At 37.0% G+C, this 22,958-nt stretch overlaps 1 protein-coding gene across 1 annotated transcript in view; it reads left to right on the top strand.

The window, feature by feature from the left end:
- Positions 1-22,958, top strand: part of TBCK (TBC1 domain containing kinase) — a 747,174-nt gene that overhangs the window by 334,755 nt on the left and 389,461 nt on the right. The window contains 1 exon segment of the mRNA XM_053703518.1: positions 17,762-17,775. Within this exon segment, the coding sequence (XP_053559493.1) occupies positions 17,762-17,775 (14 nt within the window).

The raw sequence follows: 22,958 nt of genomic DNA, 5'->3' as shown, positions 1-22,958 counted from the left end.
ATAGAAACATATTAGCAAAAATGCTTCTAGTAAAAGTTATCACTGTTTTAGTGTTAACATTTTTCTCTGCACATGCATCTGAAGCATAGTTAAATGTTGTACCCTCCCCCATGCAACTTGTCTTTTATCCCACAGAAATGTGTTTTAACCCTTTAACTGCTGATCCATTTCCAACCCTGTGCTCAGATGTTTTGGAGTTTTTAGATGCTGCTCATATTTAGGCCCTAGTGTAGACTATTTTTCAGAGGGAAACCCACACATATTATATATTTTTTTTTTTTCTTCAAACTATATCATTATTATATCCTGCAATGAAAAATGTAAAAAAAACACATAATTTATGATTACCTGATAAATTAATTAATTTATTGATGGTGAGTCTATGAGTCCATACTCTTGGGAAGTACATCACATGGCCACCAAGATGAGGCAAAGACATCCAACACCAGAGCTTTTAAAGGGACATGAAACTCTATATTTTTTCTTTCATAATTCAGATAGAGCATGCAATTTTAAACACCTTTCTATTTTATTTCTATTATCTAATGTGTCTAGTTTGCTTTGTATCCTTTTTTGACAAGTATACTTAGGTAGGCTCCAAAGCTGCTGATTGGTGGCTGCATATGCATGCATTATCATTGGCTTTTCATCTAACACCCAGTAGTGTATTGCTGCTCTTCCAACAAAAGATACCAAGATTATTAAGCAAATTAGATAATAGAAGTAAATTGGAAAGTTGTTTAAAATGGCATGATTTATGTAAATCGTGAAATATTTTTTTGTGGGTACATTGTCCCTTTAAGTATCCCTCCCAGTACTATGTATAGCAAAGGATAGGAGAAGGAAAGAAAGAAAGCAGTGCAACTAAAAAATTGCCATTAATGTTAAAAATGGGCGGGTTCATGGACTCTCACCACCAATAAATAAATTAATTTATCCGTTAACCATAAATTATATTTTCTTTCTTAAGGTGGTGATAGTCCACAAGTCCTTAATCATGGGAAGTAAATACCAAAGCTGTGGAATCCATGAAAAAATTGGGTTGGACAAAATGGAAAAGGCAGGCACCTATTTACCAGAAACCATCACCTGAAGAACTTTCATGCAAAAAGCTGCCTCTGCCGAAGGCAAACACATTAAGATGATAACATTTGGTGAAAGTGTGTAAAGATGATCCAGTTGCAGCTTTGCAAATTTGTTCTACTGAAGCCTCATTCTTGAAAGCCCAGGAAGTAGAAACAGATTGAGTTGAATGAGCCGTAATTCTTAAAGGCGATAATTGAGCTCTGTGAATCAAACTCTTTAACCAAGAAGCTAGAGAAACTGAAGCTGCATTCTAACCTTTACCTTTGCCGAAAACAAAATAACTAAACTCGAAGTCTGGCAAAAGTCCTTAGTTGCCTATAAATAAAACTTTAATGCTCTGACCACATCCAAATTATGCAATAATATCTCCTTTAAGGAATTTGGGTTGAGACAGAGACGGAACAACAATTTCCTGATTAATATTCACCTGATGAACTACCTTAGGCAGAAAACTAGACAAGGTACGTAACACTGCTTTGTCCTAATGAAAAAACAAATATGGAGGCTCACAAAAAATGAGCTGATAATTCAGAACCTCTGTTAGCTGAGGAAATGGCAAGTATAAACAAAACTTTCCAAGATAATAACTGAATAGCCAAAGAAAGCATAGGTTCAAAAAGAGAAGATTGCCGCACCCTTACAACAAAATTGCATGAAGGAGAAATAGGCTTAATAACAGGTTAAATTCTAACTAAGGCCTGAACAAACGCCTGAATATCAGAAAGACAAGGAAGATTCTCATGCAACAGAACAGGAGAGAGAGCAGAAATATGATAATGGTACTTGCCGATAAACCCTTGTTTAAGCCATCCTGATGGAATTGTAAAATATGAGAAATCCTAACCGAATGCCACGTATATATCCCCACTCCAAACACCAAGCAATATATACCTTCCACATCTTGTGATATATTTTCTTTGTAATAGGCTTACAAGCTTGTATTAAGGTTTCTATCACTGAGTCAGAAAAACCTCTTTGAGAGAAAATTAAGCGTTCAATCTCCAGGCTGTTAAATTGAGATAGTGAGTAAGATGCCATGGAGGAACGCTGGACAGCTGGGCCAGATCTGCATACCATGTCCTGAGGGCCACAAAGTAGCTATCATTATTGCCGAAATCTTTTCCTGCTTAATCCGAGAAATTACTTGTGGAAGAAGCATAATTGGTGGAAAGAGATAAACTAGCTTGTAAGACCAAAAAACTGCAAGGGCGTTTATCACTTCTCAACCTTGACCCATATCTGGGAAGTTTGTAGTTCAGACGAGATGCCATTAAGTTTATTTCAGGCAACCACCATTGATGCACCAACTGGTTGAAAACTTTCTGGTTGAGAGACCATTCTCCTAAGTGCAAGGTCTGACAACTTCACAGTTGTTGACCCCTGGAATGTGTATGGCAGAGATGGTACACTGGTGTATCTCTGCCAAATTCACAATACATGAGTTCTCCATCATTGCCAAAGAACTGTGGGTTCCTCCCTGATGATTGATATAGGCCACTGCCTTAACGATGTCTGACTGAAAATGAATGAAGGGCACCGAAGAGAGAAGAGGCCAGGACTGAAGAGCCCTGAAAATGTCCATGCATTTACTGGAAACTTCGTCTCCTGAGGAAACCAGACCACTTTACTTAGATGAGAACCCCTGACCGCTCCCCAACCTGTCAAACTGGCATCCATGGTGATTATTTTCCAATACAGAGTCACAGGAAACTCATCACCAGAGCAGAAGATATCCACCAAGGCAGGGATTGCTTGACTAATGGTTCCAAAAGATTTAACTGTAACAGGTTGAAGTCATTGCCATTCCACTCCCTAAGCACAGCTAGACAAACATACACTGTGTAGCAATATAACACAACACAAAGCTCAAAAAATAAACCAGCATCACCCTTATTTAAAATAATGTGAAGAAGCTGAACTGGCCCATGGATTGTGTGTTGGCTCTAAGTACTGTCTTATTGTACTATGTGGCAGCCTGCGGGCTGTGTGAGACAACACATTTACTTACCAGTATGCTGTCCCCTCCACTGACCGCTGATTAGAGAGCCTATCCTGTACTGTTACTAACAGTAGAGGATACTGAAGGGGTACATCTTCATGGCCCAACAGGAGGAGGCTAAGGGAACTGTCCCAGCGACCCTGTGACCGGCTTGTGAATACAACTCCATAGTGAAGATTTACACTGCATAGCCAGTACCCTCCTATGTCCCCATCTACGAGGAACTATCCATTGAGGGAGAAATTGCTATTCAAATCCATGTAATCTTGAAGAAATACAGAGCACCTCTATCTTCACCAGCCTTCTTGACTAAACAAAGCAAATACTGTGAGGGAGGAGGAAGTAGGAGAGATACGTAAAAGCTCTGATGTAGGATGTCTCCTTCTGGTGGCCAGGTGATGTACTTCCCAAGAATAAGCACTTTCACCAGCAAGAAAGAAATTAATTTATAAAGTAAGCATAAATTATGTTTATTCACATTTTTCATTTTTATAGGCTGCTCACGTTATTTTCTGTATGTACTTGTGGACTCTCATCACCTTAATAAAGGAAAAAAACATATTTTTTAAATTACAAATGTAAAAAACAAGGTTATAAACAATAGTGTTTCCCTAAACTCTATAGTACAAAAGAGAGGCTATTCTCATATAAATAAGGACCTTTTGGTATAGTTATATAACTTTATCTGCAGATCAGGGCTCCCATGATCCTCTATGCAAATAAATGGACATTTATTCACGTCAGGTGATTTCTATAACCACAGTGATCACCTGGTTATTAAAACGTATATAGGGTCTCTAGGCATTCTTGATGACCAATTATAGTTGTCTGGCATTTCCGGGGCTTAGTGACATCACCGCCGTCCCTGGATTCCCACTAGCCCAACAAGGATGCGTAAGTAGTTGCCATCCACCCTAAATGCAGTGGTGGATAACAACCATGTGTCATCATCCACGGTTAAGGAGTTAAACATCTTATTCTGCCTTTTCATATAAATAATTTCTAGTGTTCAAATTTAAAATCCTCAAAAAGTACATAACATTTCAGTATATTTTCCAGCAGTGTAGATGATAGGAAAAGAAAAGAGCCAAAAAGCAAAACTGTAACCTGTAAATTCTGCAAATCAAATAACTTACTTGCAGAAATTTTAAAACCTAGGTTACAGATTTAGTTTTTTGGCATCTTTAGGGAGCCTGGGACTAAGCACAATTTTTGTAAAAAAAAATAGGTGTTTAACATCCCTTTAATGAGTCATGTTAATAAATTAAATATATAGTTTTACTGTACATCATGTACAAAGAAAAATACAAAGGTGAATCTCCTGTCCTCAGCACTGAAGTAAAAAGACCAGAACGCTGATTATATTCTTTTTGTCACCAGCTGGAATACGCTGCAGCCCACTAAGGGCTCAGCTGCTACTGATGCGCGCTTTACTGTGAGGGCTTTCTTTTCATGCTTCTGTGCTCACTGACCTATAACTGGGTGTAAATTGGATGCATCTGAGGGAGATGTGGTCGGAATGAGAAGCATGTGGTAAATGCGTTACATCAAAATAGGATTTTATGTTTTTTCCACTCTACATTTAATCTATAATGCTATGAACTCCTACAGCAAGGTCATTATCCGTGATGAAAGGCTCATCGTCAATGGTCTTATAGGTTCTAGAAGCTGAAGGATTCTGTAACGGCTGTGCACATTCTCCCACTCAGCAGCTATACAAGTGGTGCATATTGTAGTTATTGCAGTGGGACTAATCAGCTCAACTTTGTTAAAAAAGACAAAACCATCAACATCATTTAAAACATTGAAAGAAATGGTGGGCTTTCCTCACACCCACAACTTCAAATACTATTAATAAGGTTTAAACCACTAAAACCAGGTTACACGTGTTATTGTTTAAAGAGATCCCATCATTTAAATAGAGAAGAAAAATAAAAACACAAAAGCAGATAAAAAACAGCAGGGTTTATTTTATTTTTTTTTACAATATTTGGGTAAAATTTCAGTAAATGTAGACATTTAAAGGGATATTCCAGCCAAAATTTGAAACCACATGGGTGCATTCTGGTATTCAACAGAAGCATTTTTGTAATATAAATACATTAGCTAAAATGCTTTTAATAAAAGCTATAGCTGTTTCAAAAGTGTATTCAAGTATGCACTGTGCACTAGCATTTTAAACACAGCACTTGCTCAGAAAGCCTAAGGTGCATGTGCCATCTGGTAATGACTTAATTTGTTAATTGCTGACAAGATACAAGCCCCACTGATGATCTGAGCAGCTGCAATATTTAAAAACATAATTTATGTAAGAACTTACCTGATAAATTCATTTCTTTCATATTAGCAAGAGTCCATGAGCTAGTGACGTATGGGATATACATTCCTACCAGGAGGGGCAAAGTTTCCCAAACCTCAAAATGCCTATAAATACACCCTCACCACACCCACAATTCAGTTTAACGAATAGCCAAGAAGTGGGGTGATAAAAAAGTGCGAAAGCATATAAAATAAGGAATTGGAATAATTGTGCTTTATACAAAATCATAACCACCACAAAAAAAGGGCGGGCCTCATGGACTCTTGCTAATATGAAAGAAATGAATTTATCAGGTAAGTTCTTACATAAATTATGTTTTCTTTCATGTAATTAGCAAGAGTCCATGAGCTAGTGACGTATGGGATAATGATTACCCAAGATGTGGATCTTTCCACACAAGAGTCACTAGGGAGGGAGGGATAAAATAAAGACAGCCAATTCCTGCTGAAAATAATCCACACCCAAAATAAAGTTTAATGAAAAACATAAGCAGAAGAAGATTCAAACTGAAACCGCTGCCTGAAGTACTTTTCTACCAAAAACTGCTTCAGAAGAAGAAAATACATCAAAATGGTAGAATTTAGTAAAAGTATGCAAAGAGGACCAAGTTGCTGCTTTGCAAATCTGATCAACCGAAGCTTCATTCCTAAATGCCAGGAAGTAGAAACTGACCTAGTAGAATGAGCTGTAATCCTCTGAGGCGGAGTTTTACCCGACTCAACATAGGCAAGATGAATTAAAGATTTCAACCAAGATGCCAAAGAAATGGCAGAAGCTTTCTGGCCTTTTCTAGAACCGGAAAAGATAACAAATAGACTAGAAGTCTTTCGGAAAGATTTAGTAGCTTCAACATAATATTTCAAAGCTCTAACAACATCCAAAGAATGCAACGATTTCTCCTTAGAATTCTTAGGATTAGGACATAATGAAGGAACCACAATTTCTCTACTAATGTTGTTGGAATTCACAACTTTAGGTAAAAATTCAAAAGAAGTTCGCAACACCGCCTTATCCTGATGAAAAATCAGAAAAGGAGACTCACAAGAAAGAGCAGATAATTCAGAAACTCTTCTGGCAGAAGAGATGGCCAAAGGAACAAAACTTTCCAAGAAAGTAATTTAATGTCCAATGAATGCATAGGTTCAAATGGAGGAGCTTGAAGAGCCCCCAGAACCAAATTCAAACTCCAAGGAGGAGAAATTGACTTAATGACAGGCTTTATACGAACCAAAGCTTGTACAAAACAATGAATATCAGGAAGAATAGCAATCTTTCTGTGAAAAAGAACAGAAAGAGCAGAGATTTGTCCTTTCAAGGAACTTGCGGACAAACCCTTATCTAAACCATCCTGAAGACCGTAATATTCTCAGTATTCTAAAAGAATGCCAAGAAAAATGATGAGAAAGACACCAAGCAATATAAGTCTTCCAGACTCTATAATATATCTCTCTAGATACAGATTTACGAGCCTGTAACATAGTATTAATCACAGAGTCAGAGAAACCTCTTTGACCAAGAATCAAGCGTTCAATCTCCATACCTTTAAATTTAAGGATTTCAGATCCTGATGGAAAAAAGGACCTTGAGACAGAAGGTCTGGTCTTAACGGAAGAGTCCACGGTTGGCAAGAGGCCATCCGGACAAGATCCGCATACCAAAACCTGTGAGGCCATGCCGGAGCTACCAGCAGAACAAACGAGCATTCCTTCAGAATCTTGGAGATTACTCTTGGAAGAAGAACTAGAGGCGGAAAGATATAGGCAGGATGATACTTCCAAGGAAGTGATAATGCATCCACTGCCTCCGCCTGAGGATCCCGGGATCGGACAGATACCTGGGAAGTTTCTTGTTTAGATGAGACGCCATCAGATCTATTTCTGGAAGTTCCCACATTTGAACAATCTGAAGAAATACCTCTGGGTGAAGAGGCCATTTGGGATGCAACGTTTGGCGACTGAGATAATCCGCTTCCCAATTGTCTATACCTGGGATATGAACCGCAGAGATTAGACAGGAGCTGGATTCCGCCCAAACCAAAATTCGAGATACTTCTTTCATAGCCAGAGGACTGTGAGTCCCTCCTTGATGATTGATGTATGCCACAGTTGTGACATTGTCTGTCTGAAAACAAATGAACGATTCTCTCTTCAGAAGAGGCCAAAACTGAAGAGCTCTGAAAATTGCACGGAGTTCCAAAATATTGATCGGTAATCTCACCTCCTGAGATTCCCAAACTCCTTGTGCCATCAGAGATCCCCACACAGCTCCCCAACCTGTGAGACTTGCATCTGTTGAAATTACAGTCCAGGTCGGAAGCACAAAAGAAGCCCCCTGAATTAAACGATGGTGATCTGTCCACCACGTTAGAGAGTGTCGAACAATCGGTTTTAAAGATATTAATTGAGATATCTTTGTGTAATCCTTGCACCATTGATTCAGCATACAGAGCTGAAGAGGTCGCATGTGAAAACGAGCAAAGGGGATCACGTCCGATGCAGCAGTCATAAGACCTAGAATTTCCATGCATAAGGCTACCGAAGGGAATGATTGTGACTGAAGGTTTCAACAAGCTGCAATCAATTTTAGACGTCTCTTGTCTGTTAAAGACAGAGTCATGGACACTGAATCTATCTGGAAACCCAGAAAGGTTACCCTTGTCTGAGGAATCAAAGAACTTTTTGGTAAATTGATCCTCCAACCATGATCTTGAAGAAACAACACAAGTCGATTCGTATGAGATTCTGCTAAATGTAAAGACTGAGCAAGTACCAAGATATCGTCCAAATAAGGAAATACCACAATACCCTGTTCTCTGATTACAGACAGAAGGCACCGAGAACCTTTGAAAAAATTTTGGAGCTGTAGCTAGGCCAAACGGTAGAGCCACAAACTGGTAATGCTTGTCCAGAAAAGAGAATCTCAGGAACTGATAATGATCTGGATGAATCGGAATATGCAGATATGCATCCTGTAAATCTATTGTGGACATATAATTCCCTTGCTGAACAAAAGGCAAGATAGTCCTTACAGTTACCATCTTGAACGTTGGTATCCTTACATAACGATTCAAAATTTTTAGATCCAGAACTGGTCTGAAGGAATTCTCCTTCTTTGGTACAATGAAGAGATTTGAATAAAACCCCATCCCCTGTTCCGGAACTGGAACTGGCATAATTACTCCAGCCAACTCTAGATCTGAAACACAATTCAGAAATGCTTGAGCTTTCACTGGATTTACTGGGACACGGGAAAGAAAAAATCTCTTTGCAGGAGGTCTCATCTTGAAACCAATTCTGTACCCTTCTGAAACAATGTTCTGAATCCAAAGATTGTGAACAGAATTGATCCAAATTTCTTTGAAAAAACGTAACCTGCCCCTACCAGCTGAGCTGGAATGAGGGCCGCACCTTCATGTGGACTTAGAAGCAGGCTTTGCCTTTCTAGCAGGCTTGGATTTATTCCAGACTGGAGATGGTTTCCAAACTGAAACTGCTCCTGAGGATGAAGGATCAGGCTTTTGTTCTTTGTTGAAACGAAAGGAACGAAAACGATTATTAGCCCTGTTTTTACCTTAGATTTTTTATCCTGTGGTAAAAAAGTTCCTTTCCCACCAGTAACAGTTGAGATAATAGAATCCAACTGAGAACCAAATAATTTGTTACCCTGGAAAGAAATAGAAAGTAGAGTTGATTTAGAAGCCATATCAGCATTCCAAGTCTTAAGCCATAAAGCTTCTAGCTAAAATAGCTAGAGACATAAACCTGACATCAACTCTGATAATATCAAAAATGGCATCACAGATAAAATTATTAGCATGCTGAAAAAGAATAATAATATCATGAGAATCATGATTGTTACTTGTTGCGCTAAAGTTTACAACCAAAAAGTTGAAGCTGCAGCAACATCAGCCAATGATATAGCAGGTCTAAGAAGATTACCTGACACAGATAAGCTTTTCTTAGAAAGGATTCAATTTTCCTATCTAAAGGATCTTAAACGAGTACCATCTGACGTAGGAATAGTAGTACGTTTAGCAAGGGTAGAAATAGCCCCATCAACTTTAGGGATTTTGTCCCAAAATTCTAATCTGTCAGACGGTACAGGATATAATTGCTTAAAACGTTTAGAAGGAGTAAATGAATTACCCAATTTATCCCATTCTTTGGAAATTACTGCAGAAATAGCATTAGGAACAGGAAAAACTTCTGGAATAACCACAGGAGATTTAAATACCTTATCTAAACGTTTAGAATTAGTATCAAGAGGACCAGAATCCTCTATTTCTAAAGCAATTAATACTTCTTTAAGTAAAGAACGAATAAATTCCATTTTAAATAAATATGAAGATTTATCAGCATCAATCTCTGAACAGAATCCTCTGAACCAGAAGAGTCATCAGAATCAGAATGATGATGTTCATTTAAAAATTCATCTGTAGGGAGAGAAGTTTTAAAAGATTTTTACGTTTTAGAAGGGAAATAACAGGACAATGGTACTTTACTAAAGGAAATATTATCTGCATTAACAAGTTTGTCATGACAATTAATACAAACAACAGCCGGAGGAATAGCTACCAAAAGTTTACAGCAGATACACTTAGCTTTGGTAGATCCAGCACTAGACAGCGATTTTCCTGTAGTATCTTCTGACTCAGATGCAACGTGAGACATCTTGCAATATGTAAGAGAAAAAACAACATATAAAGCAAAATTGATCAAATTCCTTAAATGACAGTTTCAGGAATGGGAAAAAATGCCAAAGAACAAGCTTCTAGCAACCAGAAGCAATGAAAAAATGAGACTTAAATAATGTGGAGACAAAAGCGACGCCCATATTTTTTAGCGCCAAATAAGACGCCCACATTATTTGGCGCCTAAATGCTTTTGGCGCCAAAAATGACGCCACATCCGGAACGCCGACATTTTTGGCGCAAAATAACGTCAAAAAATGACGCAACTTCTGGCGACACGTATGACGCCGGAAACGGAAAAGAATTTTTGCGCCAAAAAAGTGCGCCAAGAATGACGCAATAAAATGAAGCATTTTCAGCCCCCGCGAGCCTAACAGCCCACAGGGAAAAAAGAGTCAAATTTTTGAAGGTAAGAAAAATGATTAATTCAAATGCATATCCCAAATATGAAACTGACTGTCTGAAAAATAAGGAAAGTTGAACATTCTGAGTCAAGGCAAATAAATGTTTGAATACATATATTTAGAACTTTATAAACAAAGTGCCCAACCATAGCTTAGAGTGTCACAGAAAATAAGATTTACTTACCCCAGGACACTCTACATGTTGTAGAAAGCCAAACCAGTACTGAAACGAGAATCAGCAAGGTAATGGTATATATATATCGTCGATCTGAAAAGGGAGGTAAGAGATGAATCTCTACGACCGATAACAGAGAACCTATGAAATAGACCCCGTAGAAGGAGATCACTGCATTCAAATAGGCAATACTCTCCTCACATCCCTCTGACATTCACTGCACGCTGAGAGGAAAACCGGGCTCCAACTTGCTGCGGAGCGCATATCAACGTAGAATCTAGCACAAACTTACTTCACCACCTCCATCGGAGGCAAAGTTTGTAAAACTGAATTGTGGGTGTGGTGAGGGGTGTATTTATAGGCATTTTGAGGTTTGGGAAACTTTGCCCCTCCTGGTAGGAATGTATATCCCATACGTCACTAGCTCATGGACTCTTGCTAATTACATGAAGAAATGTAGGTGCAGTGACAATATCTAGCTATGCTTCACATGCACATGCAAAGAAAAAGTTAACACTAAAACAGTGATAACTTTTACTAGAACATTTTTGCCAATACATTTATGTTGCAAATATGCTTCTTTTTAAAGATGTAATTAATCTGTGTGCATTTAAATTTTGATCGGAATGTCCCTTTAATCAAGGATAAAATATTAAAAACATAAGAAATTCATAGTTGCCAACATTTCAAAAAAAATTCCAGGGACACTTTGCAGCAGAGTAAGCAAGCGGGTTACTGGAGTATTGACGACCTACTGTTCAACTGCTCCGCCCACTCAGTTCTGCAATCAAAACACACCCATTTGATAGTAATAGTATAATTTAGACTTATCCATAGTTTATTTATTATACAGATTACAACACCAAGCTCTTACACCTACCCAGTCTCTGGAACACATTCTGGGCATATGGTTATTTTTACAACACAGCATCAAAATTAGAAAGACAGATAATATCTGAACCCATTCAATAATAACAATATTCCATTAGGAATGAATTATATTTAAATAATACACTATATCTATTTATCATCTATCTATCTGTATATATGTGTGTGTGTGTATATATAAATATATATATATATGCAAACAACAAATGTTGTGCAAAAGAGATTTTCAGGGACATTTCCAGGGACAAAAAAAATACAGGGACATACAACAAAATCCAGGGACTGTCCCTGGAAATCAGGGACTGTTGGCAACTATTTCTGAAAATAAGGAATTTTTCATATGAAGTGAATTTTCTTGTTGACATAGGGCTATATTACGAGTTGCCCTCTAACTGTTGCAATCGAAAAGGGGTTTGTTGCGGGTCTTTGCCTGTGTCAAAAGTAGCGTGCATATTACAAGTTGAAAGTAAATACGTTCGCTCAAGCGCAGTTGAGATTAGCGCATGTTGGGATAGCGTGACTTCAAAGCTCTGGTTAATATGCTCGAATAACACTCATAATTACACTAATAAAAAAAAAAAACAATAACAAGTTATAAGAGCTCAAAGATATGAGTTCTCCGGTGTCAGAAAAAAAGCATGCAAAGGGCTGTAATATAGAGGTACATACATAAACATGTCTAAATATAATATATATGTGTGTGTTTGTTTATATGTGTGTACATATGTATTTATTTATGTCTGCATATATGTATTTACAGACATATATACATAAATACATATGTATACATATATAGACATATATGTGTATACAGTCATGGCCAATATTGGCACCCCTGCATTTCCGTCAGATAATAATGCACCACTTCGCCCAGTACATTGTTGCAATTACAAATGTTTAGGCATTCTTATGTTTATTTCTTTTGTTTGTATTGACACAAAAAAGTGGAGAAAAAAAAGCCAAGATCTGACACATTCCACGCAAAACTCCAAAAATGGACCTTCTCAAAATTGTAAGAAATAATTGCATTCCAAGTTTGTGATGCTCCTGTAATTTGTAATTAAACTCACCTATATCAATTAACAGGTTCTGACAATATAGAAATCACATCGGCAACCAGTTAAAAGGATGAAAACTTGACTCAACCTTTCTGTTGTGTGTCTCTGTGTGCCACACTGAGCATGGAGAAGAGAAAGAGCAGCAAAGAATTGTATGAGGACTTGAGAACAAAAATTGTGGAAAAACATGGACAATCTCAATGTTACAAGTCCATCTCCAGAGATCGTAATGTTCCTGTGCCCACTGTGCGCAACATTGTCAAGAAGTTTACAGCCCATGGCACTGTAGCTAATCTCCCTGGATGTGGACCAAAGAGAAAAATTGATCAAAGATTGCAATGAAGTATTGTTCGAATGTTGGATAAAGAACCTCGATCAACTTCCAGACAAATTCAAGCTGACCTTCAGATAAAGGGTACAAATGTGTCAGCTCGCACTATACGTCGCCATCTGAATGAAAAGGGACGCTATGGTAGGAGACACAGTAGGACCCCACTGCTGACACAGAAACATAAAAAAGCCAGATTGGAGTTTGCCAAAACTTACCTGAGGAAGCCAAAATCCTTTTGGGAGAATGTGCTGTGGACAGACTAAACAAAATTACAGCTTTTTGGTAAAGCCTATTATTCTACAGTTCAGAAAAAGAAATTAGGCTTTTAAAGAAAAGAATACATTCCCTACAGTCAAACATGGTGGAGGTTCACTGATGGTTTTTGGGGTGCTTTTCTGCTTCAGGCACCGGATGCCTTAACTGTGTGCATGGCATTATGAAATCTGAAGACTAACAAAGAATTCTGTTGTGCAATGTAGGGCCCAGTGTCAGAAAGTTGGGTCTCCGTCAGAGGTCATAGGCCTTACAGCAGGACAATGACCCAAAGCACATGTCAAAAAGCACCAAGAAATGGTTTAAGACAAAGTGCTGGAGAGTACTGAACTGGCCAGCAATAAGTCCAGATCTCAATCCCATAGAGCACCTGTGGAGAGATCTCAAAACAGTTGGGAAAAGGAACTCTTCCAATCTGAGAGACCTAGGGCAGTTGGCGAAAGAAGAGTGGTCCAAAATTCCAGTAGAGAGGTGTAAGGAACACATTGATGGTTACAGGAAGTGATTGATTTCAGTTATTTTTTCCAAGGGGTGTGCTACCAAATATTAAATTGAGGGTGTCAATAATTTTGTCCAGTCCATTTTTGAAGTTTTGCGTGTAATGTGTCTGATTTGGCTGTTTTTTCTCCACTTCTTTGTGTCATACCATTACAAACAAAAGAAATTAACATGAGAATGCCTAAACCTCTGTTATTGCAACAATTTTTTGGGTGAAGTGGTGCCCTGTCTGACAGAAATGCAAGGGTGCCAATATTTTTGGCCCTGACTATATATATGCATTGGAGCCCTTTGCAATCAAGTAGCTGAAAACATGTACAATTATATTCATGCAATTTTCAGAATTAACAAAAGGTTTTAACTATGTATTTAATCTAAATATTTCACATTCCAATGTTCTTTACATAGGGGATGTGTTATATGTATTTATAAATAGAGATATTCCTATATATCTATCTCTGTATATGTGTATATATATATATATTTATTTATTTTTTTGTAGAGAGAGGTGCACGCCCACTATCAGTATAAACACATGCCAGGGTGCTAAGAGAACATTACAGAGATTAAAGATAAAGCACTCACTGGTATTATCAAGTGTGACAAAACTTTTATTCCTTAGTGGTCTGATGAAGGGTTGAATACCCCGAAACGTCACTAAGGAATACAAGTTTGGTAAGCTCTATACATATATATATATATATACACATATATATATATATATATATATATATATATATATATATATATCTCAAGGTATAGATTAAAAAAAAAACAGATATACCTGTATGTATAAATATGTATTTATGAATAAATAGAGCATATTCTTCTATGTGAAGAACTGGAACATTGGAATGTAAAATATTAATATTTCATGTCGGTTAGCTCAGTTGAGAAAATGCGATCGGGGGTTGCACGCAAGTAATGGTGTTAATTTTCTTTTCCACTTTTCATATTCCATTGAAGCCTATGGGGGAATACATCAACCCAGACTTCAGCTTTTTTCATGTGTTGGGTTAGCGTGATCAAAAACTTTTTACTTTCAGCTTGTAAGGCATGTGCTACTCAACACGCGCGAAAAACCCAAAGACTAGTGGAGTTAACGCAGGAGCAATAAATAGTGCTCCACTCGTAATCTAGCCCATAATTGATAAATGCAAAAATTTTCAAGCCTGAAAAAATAATTTCATTAAACAAAACCTTTAAGTTCACAAAAAAAAATTCTGCAAAGACCCTGAAATAATTATAATAATCACTATTTTAATACATTCCAAATTGGCTTACTTTATGCTGATGCAAAGACATATATATATATATATATAATAGTAATTTTAGCCTCTGTCCAGGTAGCAGATGTAATGTTTCTGACAATATATACAACTACCATTGTATTTGTAGATTTTGTAAATCTCTATGTAACCCGATAACCCAATAGTATGGTTATAGGCTTATAGTTTATTGTGTCCATGCCTGATTGTACTTTGAGAAGTCTAAAACATATATTTACAGAGTGATCTGCGTATCGTTGATTAGTATTATCTGTATTGTTTAAAATCTCTAAATAAAACAAAATATAAAAAAAAGCCTTTTGATGAAAGGAATCTAATTTCCTGTCCAAATGGTTCCTGAAAGATGTACTATCCTCTCAGGAAACAGTAGTGTGTTTGGCTAAAGTGAAAAACACCATCCACAATTAGAATAGCTTCCCAAAGCTCTACAAAATGGTAACTTAGCAGAAGGTTGAAAAATCAAATCCAGTTGTTTGAAAGGTTTTTCCTCAGCAGATGTAGGGTCTTGGGCACCTAAAGTATGATCATAAAAACTCATTTTTACAAAACAACCATGGCGTGCACTAATGAGGCCGATGCACACAACCATGGATTGCATGAAACCCCCAATGCAAACTAGCTCAACGAGTACTACAGAGGCCGACGTATGCTATCGCAGCATACATAACATAGTCTGACTCAAACTACCCTGCCACGCTATACCAGAGCGTGCAAAGTTAATGTGCAGAATAAATAATAGAATTCCATTAAAAAACAAATTCCCATTGTACAGTAGACTATTATGTAACATAAAAATAGTCTAACTGAATGGTGGTTTATGTCTGATGCAAATATATGTCCCTTGCTATGAAGTACCTTAAAAATGGTATACCTGCTAATAGCCTGTGGGCTATGTGAGTGCATGAAATGACTGCACTTTCATCAGATACACCCATTCTACTGAGCTTACAAGCTGCAAAAATGACTGCTTTCAGTATTTTCCATCCAGTGCTGATCCAGCAACAGCAGAGGATCTATGTGTGGAGTATATCAACGTGTGGAGTTTATTGACGACCCAACAGGAGGAGGCTAAGGGACCGATCCCTGCGACACCTTGCAGGCTTGTGACTAACTGGGTTTAAATGTGTCACTGCCCAATACTCCAATCTCTGAGGGGGATAAAAGGCCTCAAAACGGTCTGAATACCCCTCTATGGAGCACTGTAATTCTTAACCTTCTTCCTGTGGAGGTAAAGATAAAACTGGAATACCATAAAGGAAGGTGGAAAACATTAATTGCTTTTAGAGCTTTGGAAATCTTTGCCTTCTCCTAGTGGCCGGAGTTTAATCCCATAAGTAATGGCTTGTGGGCTCTCACCATTTTATGGAAAACAAGTTTTGTAACTTTTGATAAAATAACTAATGCTTTGTTCAAAGGTAATTCAGAAAAACCCTCAATTAATAATTAGCAAATTGGTAAAAGAGGAGGAAAACTGACAGAAAAGAAGGAAGGAACCCTTGCAATTAATAAACAGATATTCATCAATGAGTTCAGAAGATAAGGTGATCATGGGACTTATCAGTAAAACTACTGTCACAGTATTAGAGGCTAGACAAGATAAGGATTAAGCTATTAGACCACAGCAATAAACATCATATTATCCGATACCAAGCTGTATACAACTCTTGGTGACTATTATAGTCTTCTTCCACTTTATTATTTTTGTTTTGTATATTTTAATAAACATTTTAATTACGTTTGCCAGCAGTACGTTTGAAGACATATTAAGTTTGGGAAGGCCTTTTTCTATTAATTTGCAATGTATCATTTTATATCAATTTATCATGCAGCCTGAAAGAAACATTGATTTTGTTGTGTTATGAACATTTGAAAAATTAGGATTTCCTTGGAAACTCTGCACCTTAAAGTCACATATAAAATTATGCATTATTAAAAAATATGCTGTTTGTGGAGGATATAAAACCATAACTTATTAACATACTGTAGACTGTTTAATTTCTTCTTTTAAAAATTGAATTGCCAAAGCACACTTGCACAGGACCATGTATTTAAAGATCAGTGGAATGCGATGTAAGTAGAGATGCTATCAGTGTTCTTTATAAAAGAAAAAAACTATTTATGCTTACCTGATAAATTAATTTATTTTGTGGTGTTGAGAGTCCACAATCCATTACTCCTGGGAATTACTCATTCTTAATGCTAGGAGGAGGCAAATATTGCTGCTTGGATGAAGACTTCTCCCGGGTTCGTTGAGGATGGATGTCCGGTCTTCAAAACTGTAAGTGGATCTTCAGGGGTTAGTGTTAGGCTTTTTTAAGGGTTTATTGGGTGGGTTTTATTTTTAGATTAGGGTTTGGGCTTTTGAAAAAGAGCTAAATGCCCTTTTAAGGGCAATGCCCATCCAAATGCCCTTTTCAGGGTGATGGGGAGCTTAGGTTTTTTTAGATAGGATTTTATTTGGGGGGTTTGGTTGTGTGGGTGGTGGGTTTTACTGTTGGGGGTTGTTTGTATTGTATTTCTTTTACAGGTAAAAGAGCTGATTTCTTTGGGGCAATGCCCCGCAAAAGGCCCTTTTAAGGGCTATTGGTAGTTTAGTTTAGGCTAGGTTTTTTTTTTATTTTGATAGGGCTATTAGATTAGGTGTAATTAGTTTAAATATCTGATTTTTTTGTAATTTAGGTAATTATATTTCATTTATGTAATGTATTTAATTGTAGTGTAAGGTTAGGTGTTAGTGTAAGACAGGTTAGGTTTTATTTTACAGGTAACTGTATTTATTTTAACTAGGTAGACTAGTTAGTAAATAGTTATTAACTATTTACTAACTACCCTAGCTAAAATAAATACAGTTTACCTGTAAAATAAAACCTAACCTGTCTTACACTAACACCTAACCTTACACTACAATTAAATACATTACATAAATGAAATTAATTACCTAAATTTACAAAAAAAAATCAGATATTTAAACTAATTACACCTAATCTAATAGCCCTATCAAAATAAAAAAAAAACCTAGCCTAAACTAAACTACCAATAGCCCTTAAAAGGGCTCCTTTTGCGGGGCATTGCCCAAAGAAATCAGCTCTTTTACCTGTAAAAGAAATACAACAACCCCCCCAACAGTAAAAACCCACCAACCCACACAACCAAACCCCCCATATAAAATCCTATCTAAAAAAACCTAAGCTCCCCATCACCCTGGAAAAGGGATTTTGGGATGGGCATTGCCCTTATATAAGGGCATTTAGCTCTTTTTCAAAAGCCCAAACCCTAATCTAAAAATATAAAACCCACCCAATAAACCCTTAAAAAAGCCTAACACTAACCCCTGAAGATCCACTTACAGTTTTGAAGACCGGACATCCATCCTCAACGAACCCGGGAGAAGTCTTCATCCAAGCAGCAATATTTGCCTCCTCCTAGCATTAAGAATGAGTAATTCCCAGGAGTAATGGATTGTGGACTCTCAACACCACAAAATAAATTAATTTATCAGGTAAGCATAAATAGTTTTTTTCTTTTATAAAGAACACTGATAGCATCTCTACTTACATCGCATTCCACTGATCTTTAAATACATGGTCCTGTGCAAGTGTGCTTTGGCAATTCAATTTTTAAAAGAAGAAATTAAACAGTCTACAGTATGTTAATAAGTTATGGTTTTATATCCTCCACAAACAGCATATTTTTTAATAATGCATAATTTTATATGTGACTTTAAGGTGCAGAGTTTCCAAGGAAATCCTAATTTTTCAAATGTTCATAACACAACAAAATCAATGTTTCTTTCAGGCTGCATGATAAATTGATATAAAATGATACATTGCAAATTATAGAAAAAGGCCTTCCCAACTTAATATGTCTTCAAACGTACTGCTGGCAAACGTAATTAAAATGTTTATTAAAATATACAAAACAAAAATAATAAAGTGGAAGAAGACTATAATAGTCACCAAGAGTTGTATACAGCTTGGTATCGGATAATATGATGTTTATGCTGTGGTCTAATAGCTTAATCCTTATCTTGTCTAGCCTCTAAATACTGTGACAGTAGTTTTTACTGATAAAGTCCCATGATCACCTTATCTTCTGAACTCATTGATGAATATCTGTTTATTAATTGCAAGGGTTCCTTCCTTCTTTTCTGTCAGTTTTCCTCCTCTTTTACCATTTTGCTAATTATTAATTGAGCGGTTTTTTCTGAATTACCTTTGAACAAAGCATCTAGTTATTTTATCAAAAGTTACAAAACTTGTTTTCCATAAAAAGGTGAGAGCCCACAAGCATTACTTATGGGATTAAACTCCGGCCACTAGGAGAAGGCAAAGATTTCCAAAGCTCTAAAAGCAATTAATGTTTTCCACCCTTCCTTTATGGTATTCCAGTTTTATCTTTACCTCCACAGGAAGAAGGTTAAGAATTACAGTGCTCCATAGAGGGGTATTCAGACCGTTTTGAGGCCTTTTATCCCCCTCAGAGATTGGTGTATTGGGCAGTGACACATTTAAACCCAGTTAGTCACAAGCCAGCAAGGGTGGTCGCAGGGATCGGTCCCTTAGCCTCCTCTGTTGGGTCGTCAATAAACTCCACACGTTGATATACTCCACACATAGATCCTCTGCTGTTGCTGGATCAGCACTGGATGGAAAATACTGAAAGCAGTCATTTTTGCAGCTTGTAAGCTCAGTAGAATGGGTGTATCTGATGAAAAGTGCAGTCATTTCATGCACTCACATAGCCCACAGGCTATTAGCAGGTATACCTTTTTTATGTACTTCATAGCAAGGGACATATATTTGCTCAGACATAAACCACCATTCAGTTAGACTATTTTTATGTTACATAATAGTCTACTGTACAATGGGAATTTGTTTTTTTAATGGAATTCTATTATTTATTCTGCACATTAACTTTGCACGCTCTGGTTTATGCGTGGCAGTGGTAGTTTGAGTCAGGACTATGTTATGTATGCTGCGATAGCATACGTCGGCCTCTGTAGTACTCGTTGAGCTAGTTTGCATTGGGGGTTTCATGCAATCCATTGGTTGTGTGCATCGCCTCATTAGTGCACGCCATGGTTGTTTTGTAAAAAATGAGTTTTTATGATCATACTTTAGGTGCCCAAGACCCTACATCTGCTGAGGAAAAACCTTTCACACAACTGGATTTGATTTTTCAACCTTCTGCTAAGTTACCATTTTGTAGAGCTTTGGGAAGCTATTCTAATTGTGGATGGTGTTTTTTCACTTTAGGCCAACACATACTACTGTTTCCTGAGAGGATAGTAACATCTTTCAGGAACCATTTGGACAGGAAATTAGATTCCTTTCATCAAAAGGCTTTTTTTTATATTTTGTTTTATTTAGAGATTTTAAACAATACAGATAATACTAATCAACGATACGCAGATCACTCTGTAAATATATGTTTTTAGTACTTCTCAAAGTACAATCAGGCATGGACACAATAAACTATAAGCCCTATAACCATACTATTGGGTTATCGGGTTACATAGAGATTTACAAAATCTACAAATACAATGGTAGTTGTATATATTGTCAGAAACATTACATCTGCTACCTGGACAGAGGCTAAAATTACTATTATATATATATATATATATGTCTTTGCATCAGCATAAAGTAAGCCACTTTGGAATGTATTAAAATAGTGATTATTATAATTATTTCAGGGTCTTTGCAGAATTTTTTTTTTGTGAACTTAAAGGTTTTGTTTAATGAAATTTATTTTTTCAGGCTTGAAAATTTTTGCATTTATCAATTATGGGCTAGATTACGAGTTGGAGCACTATTATTGCTCCTGCGTAACTCCACTAGTCTTTGGGTTTTTTCGCGCTGTGTTGAGTTGCACATGCCTTACAAGCTGAAAGTAAAAAGTTTTTGATCACGCTAACCCAACAATGAAAAAAGCTGAAGTCTGGGTTGATGTATTCCCCCCATAGGCCTTCAATGGAATATGAAAAAGTGGAAAAGAAAATTAACACCATTACTTGCGTGCAACCCCCCCGATCGCATTTTTCTCAACTGAGCTAACCGACATGAAATATTAATATTTTACATTCCACTGTTCCAGTCTTCACATAGAAGAATATGCTCTATTTATTCATAAATACCTATTTATAACATACAGGTATATCTGGTTTTTTTTTAATCTATACCTTGAGATATTATATATATATATATATATATTTATATTTATATATATATATATTATATGTGGTATATATATATATATATTTATAGAGCTTACCAAACTTGTATTCCGTAGTGACGTTTCGGGGTATTCAACCCTTCATCAGACCACTAAGGAATAAAAGTTTTGTCACACTTGATAATACCAGTGAGTGCTTTATCTTTAATCTCTGTAATGTTCTCTTAGCACCTGGCATGTGTTTATACTAGATAGTGGGGCGTGCACCTCTCTCTACAAAAAATAAATAAATATATATATATATACACATATACAGAGATAGATATATAGGAATATCTCTATTTATAATACCATATAACACATCCCCTATGTAAAGAACATTGAATGTGAAATATTTAGATTAAATACATAGTTAAAACCTTTTGTTAATTCTGAAAATTGCCATGAATATAATTGTACATGTTTTCAGCTACTTGATTGCAAAGGGCTCCAATGCATATATATAGTCAGGGCCAAAAATATTGGCACCCTTGCATTTCTGTCAGACAGGGCACCACTTCACCAAAAAAATTGTTGCAATAACAGAGGTTAGGCATTCTCATGTTAATTTCTTTTGTTGTAATGGTATGACACAAAGAAGTGGAGAAAAAACAGCCAAAGTCAGACACATTTACACGCAAAACTTCAAAAATGGACTGGACAAAATTATTGACACCCTCAATTTAATATTTGGTAGCACCACCCTTGGAAAAAATAACCTGAAATCAATCACTTCCTGTAACCATCAATGTGTTCCTTACACCTCTCTACTGGAATTTTGGACCACTCTTCTTTCTCCCAACTGCCCTAGGTCTCTCAGATTGGAAGAGTTCCTTTTCCCAACTGTTTTGAGATCTCTCCACAGGTGCTCTATGGGATTGAGATCTGGACTTATTGCTGGCCAGCTTCAGTACTCTCCAGCAACTTTGTCTTAAATACCATTTCTTGGTGCTTTTTGACATGTGCTTTGGGTCATTGTCCTGCTGTAAGGCCTATGACCTCTGACGGAGACCCAACTTTCTGACACTGGGCCCTACATTGCACAACAGAATTCTTTGTTAGTCTTCAGATTTCATAATGCCATGCACACAGTTAAGGCATCCGGTGCCTGAAGCAGAAAAGCACCCCAAAAACCATCAGTGAACCTCCACCATGTTTGACTGTAGGGAATGTATTCTTTTCTTTAAAAGCCTAATTTCTTTTTCTGAACTGTAGAATAATAGGCTTTACCAAAAAGCTGTAATTTTGTTTAGTCTGTCCACAGCACATTCTCCCAAAAGGATTTTGGCTTCCTCAGTAAGTTTTGGCAAACTCCATCTGGCCTTTTTTATGTTACCTGTGTCAGCAGTCGGGGTCTACTGTGTCTCCTACCATAGCGTTCCCCTTTTCATTCAGATGGCGACGTATAGTGCGAGCTGACACATTTGTACCCTTTATCTGAAGGTCAGCTTGAATTTGTCTGGAAGTTGATCGAGGTTCTTTATCCAACATTCGAACACTACTTCATTGCAATCTTTGATCAATTTTTTCTCTTTGGTCCACATCCAGGGAGATTAGCTACAGTGCCATGGGCTGTAAACTTCTTGACAAGGTTGCGCACAGTGGGCACAGGAACATTACGATCTCTGGAGATGGACTTGTAACATTGAGATTGTCCATGTTTTTCCACAATTTTTTGTTCTCCAAGTCCTCGATACCATTCTTTGCTGCTCTTTCTCTTCTCCATGCTCAGTG

This window comes from Bombina bombina, chromosome 2 (genome assembly GCF_027579735.1).
Source record: "Bombina bombina isolate aBomBom1 chromosome 2, aBomBom1.pri, whole genome shotgun sequence".
NCBI lineage: Eukaryota > Metazoa > Chordata > Amphibia > Anura > Bombinatoridae > Bombina > Bombina bombina.
Note: the sequence above shows the minus strand (reverse complement) of the source record. Positions and strands in the feature narration are given on the sequence as shown.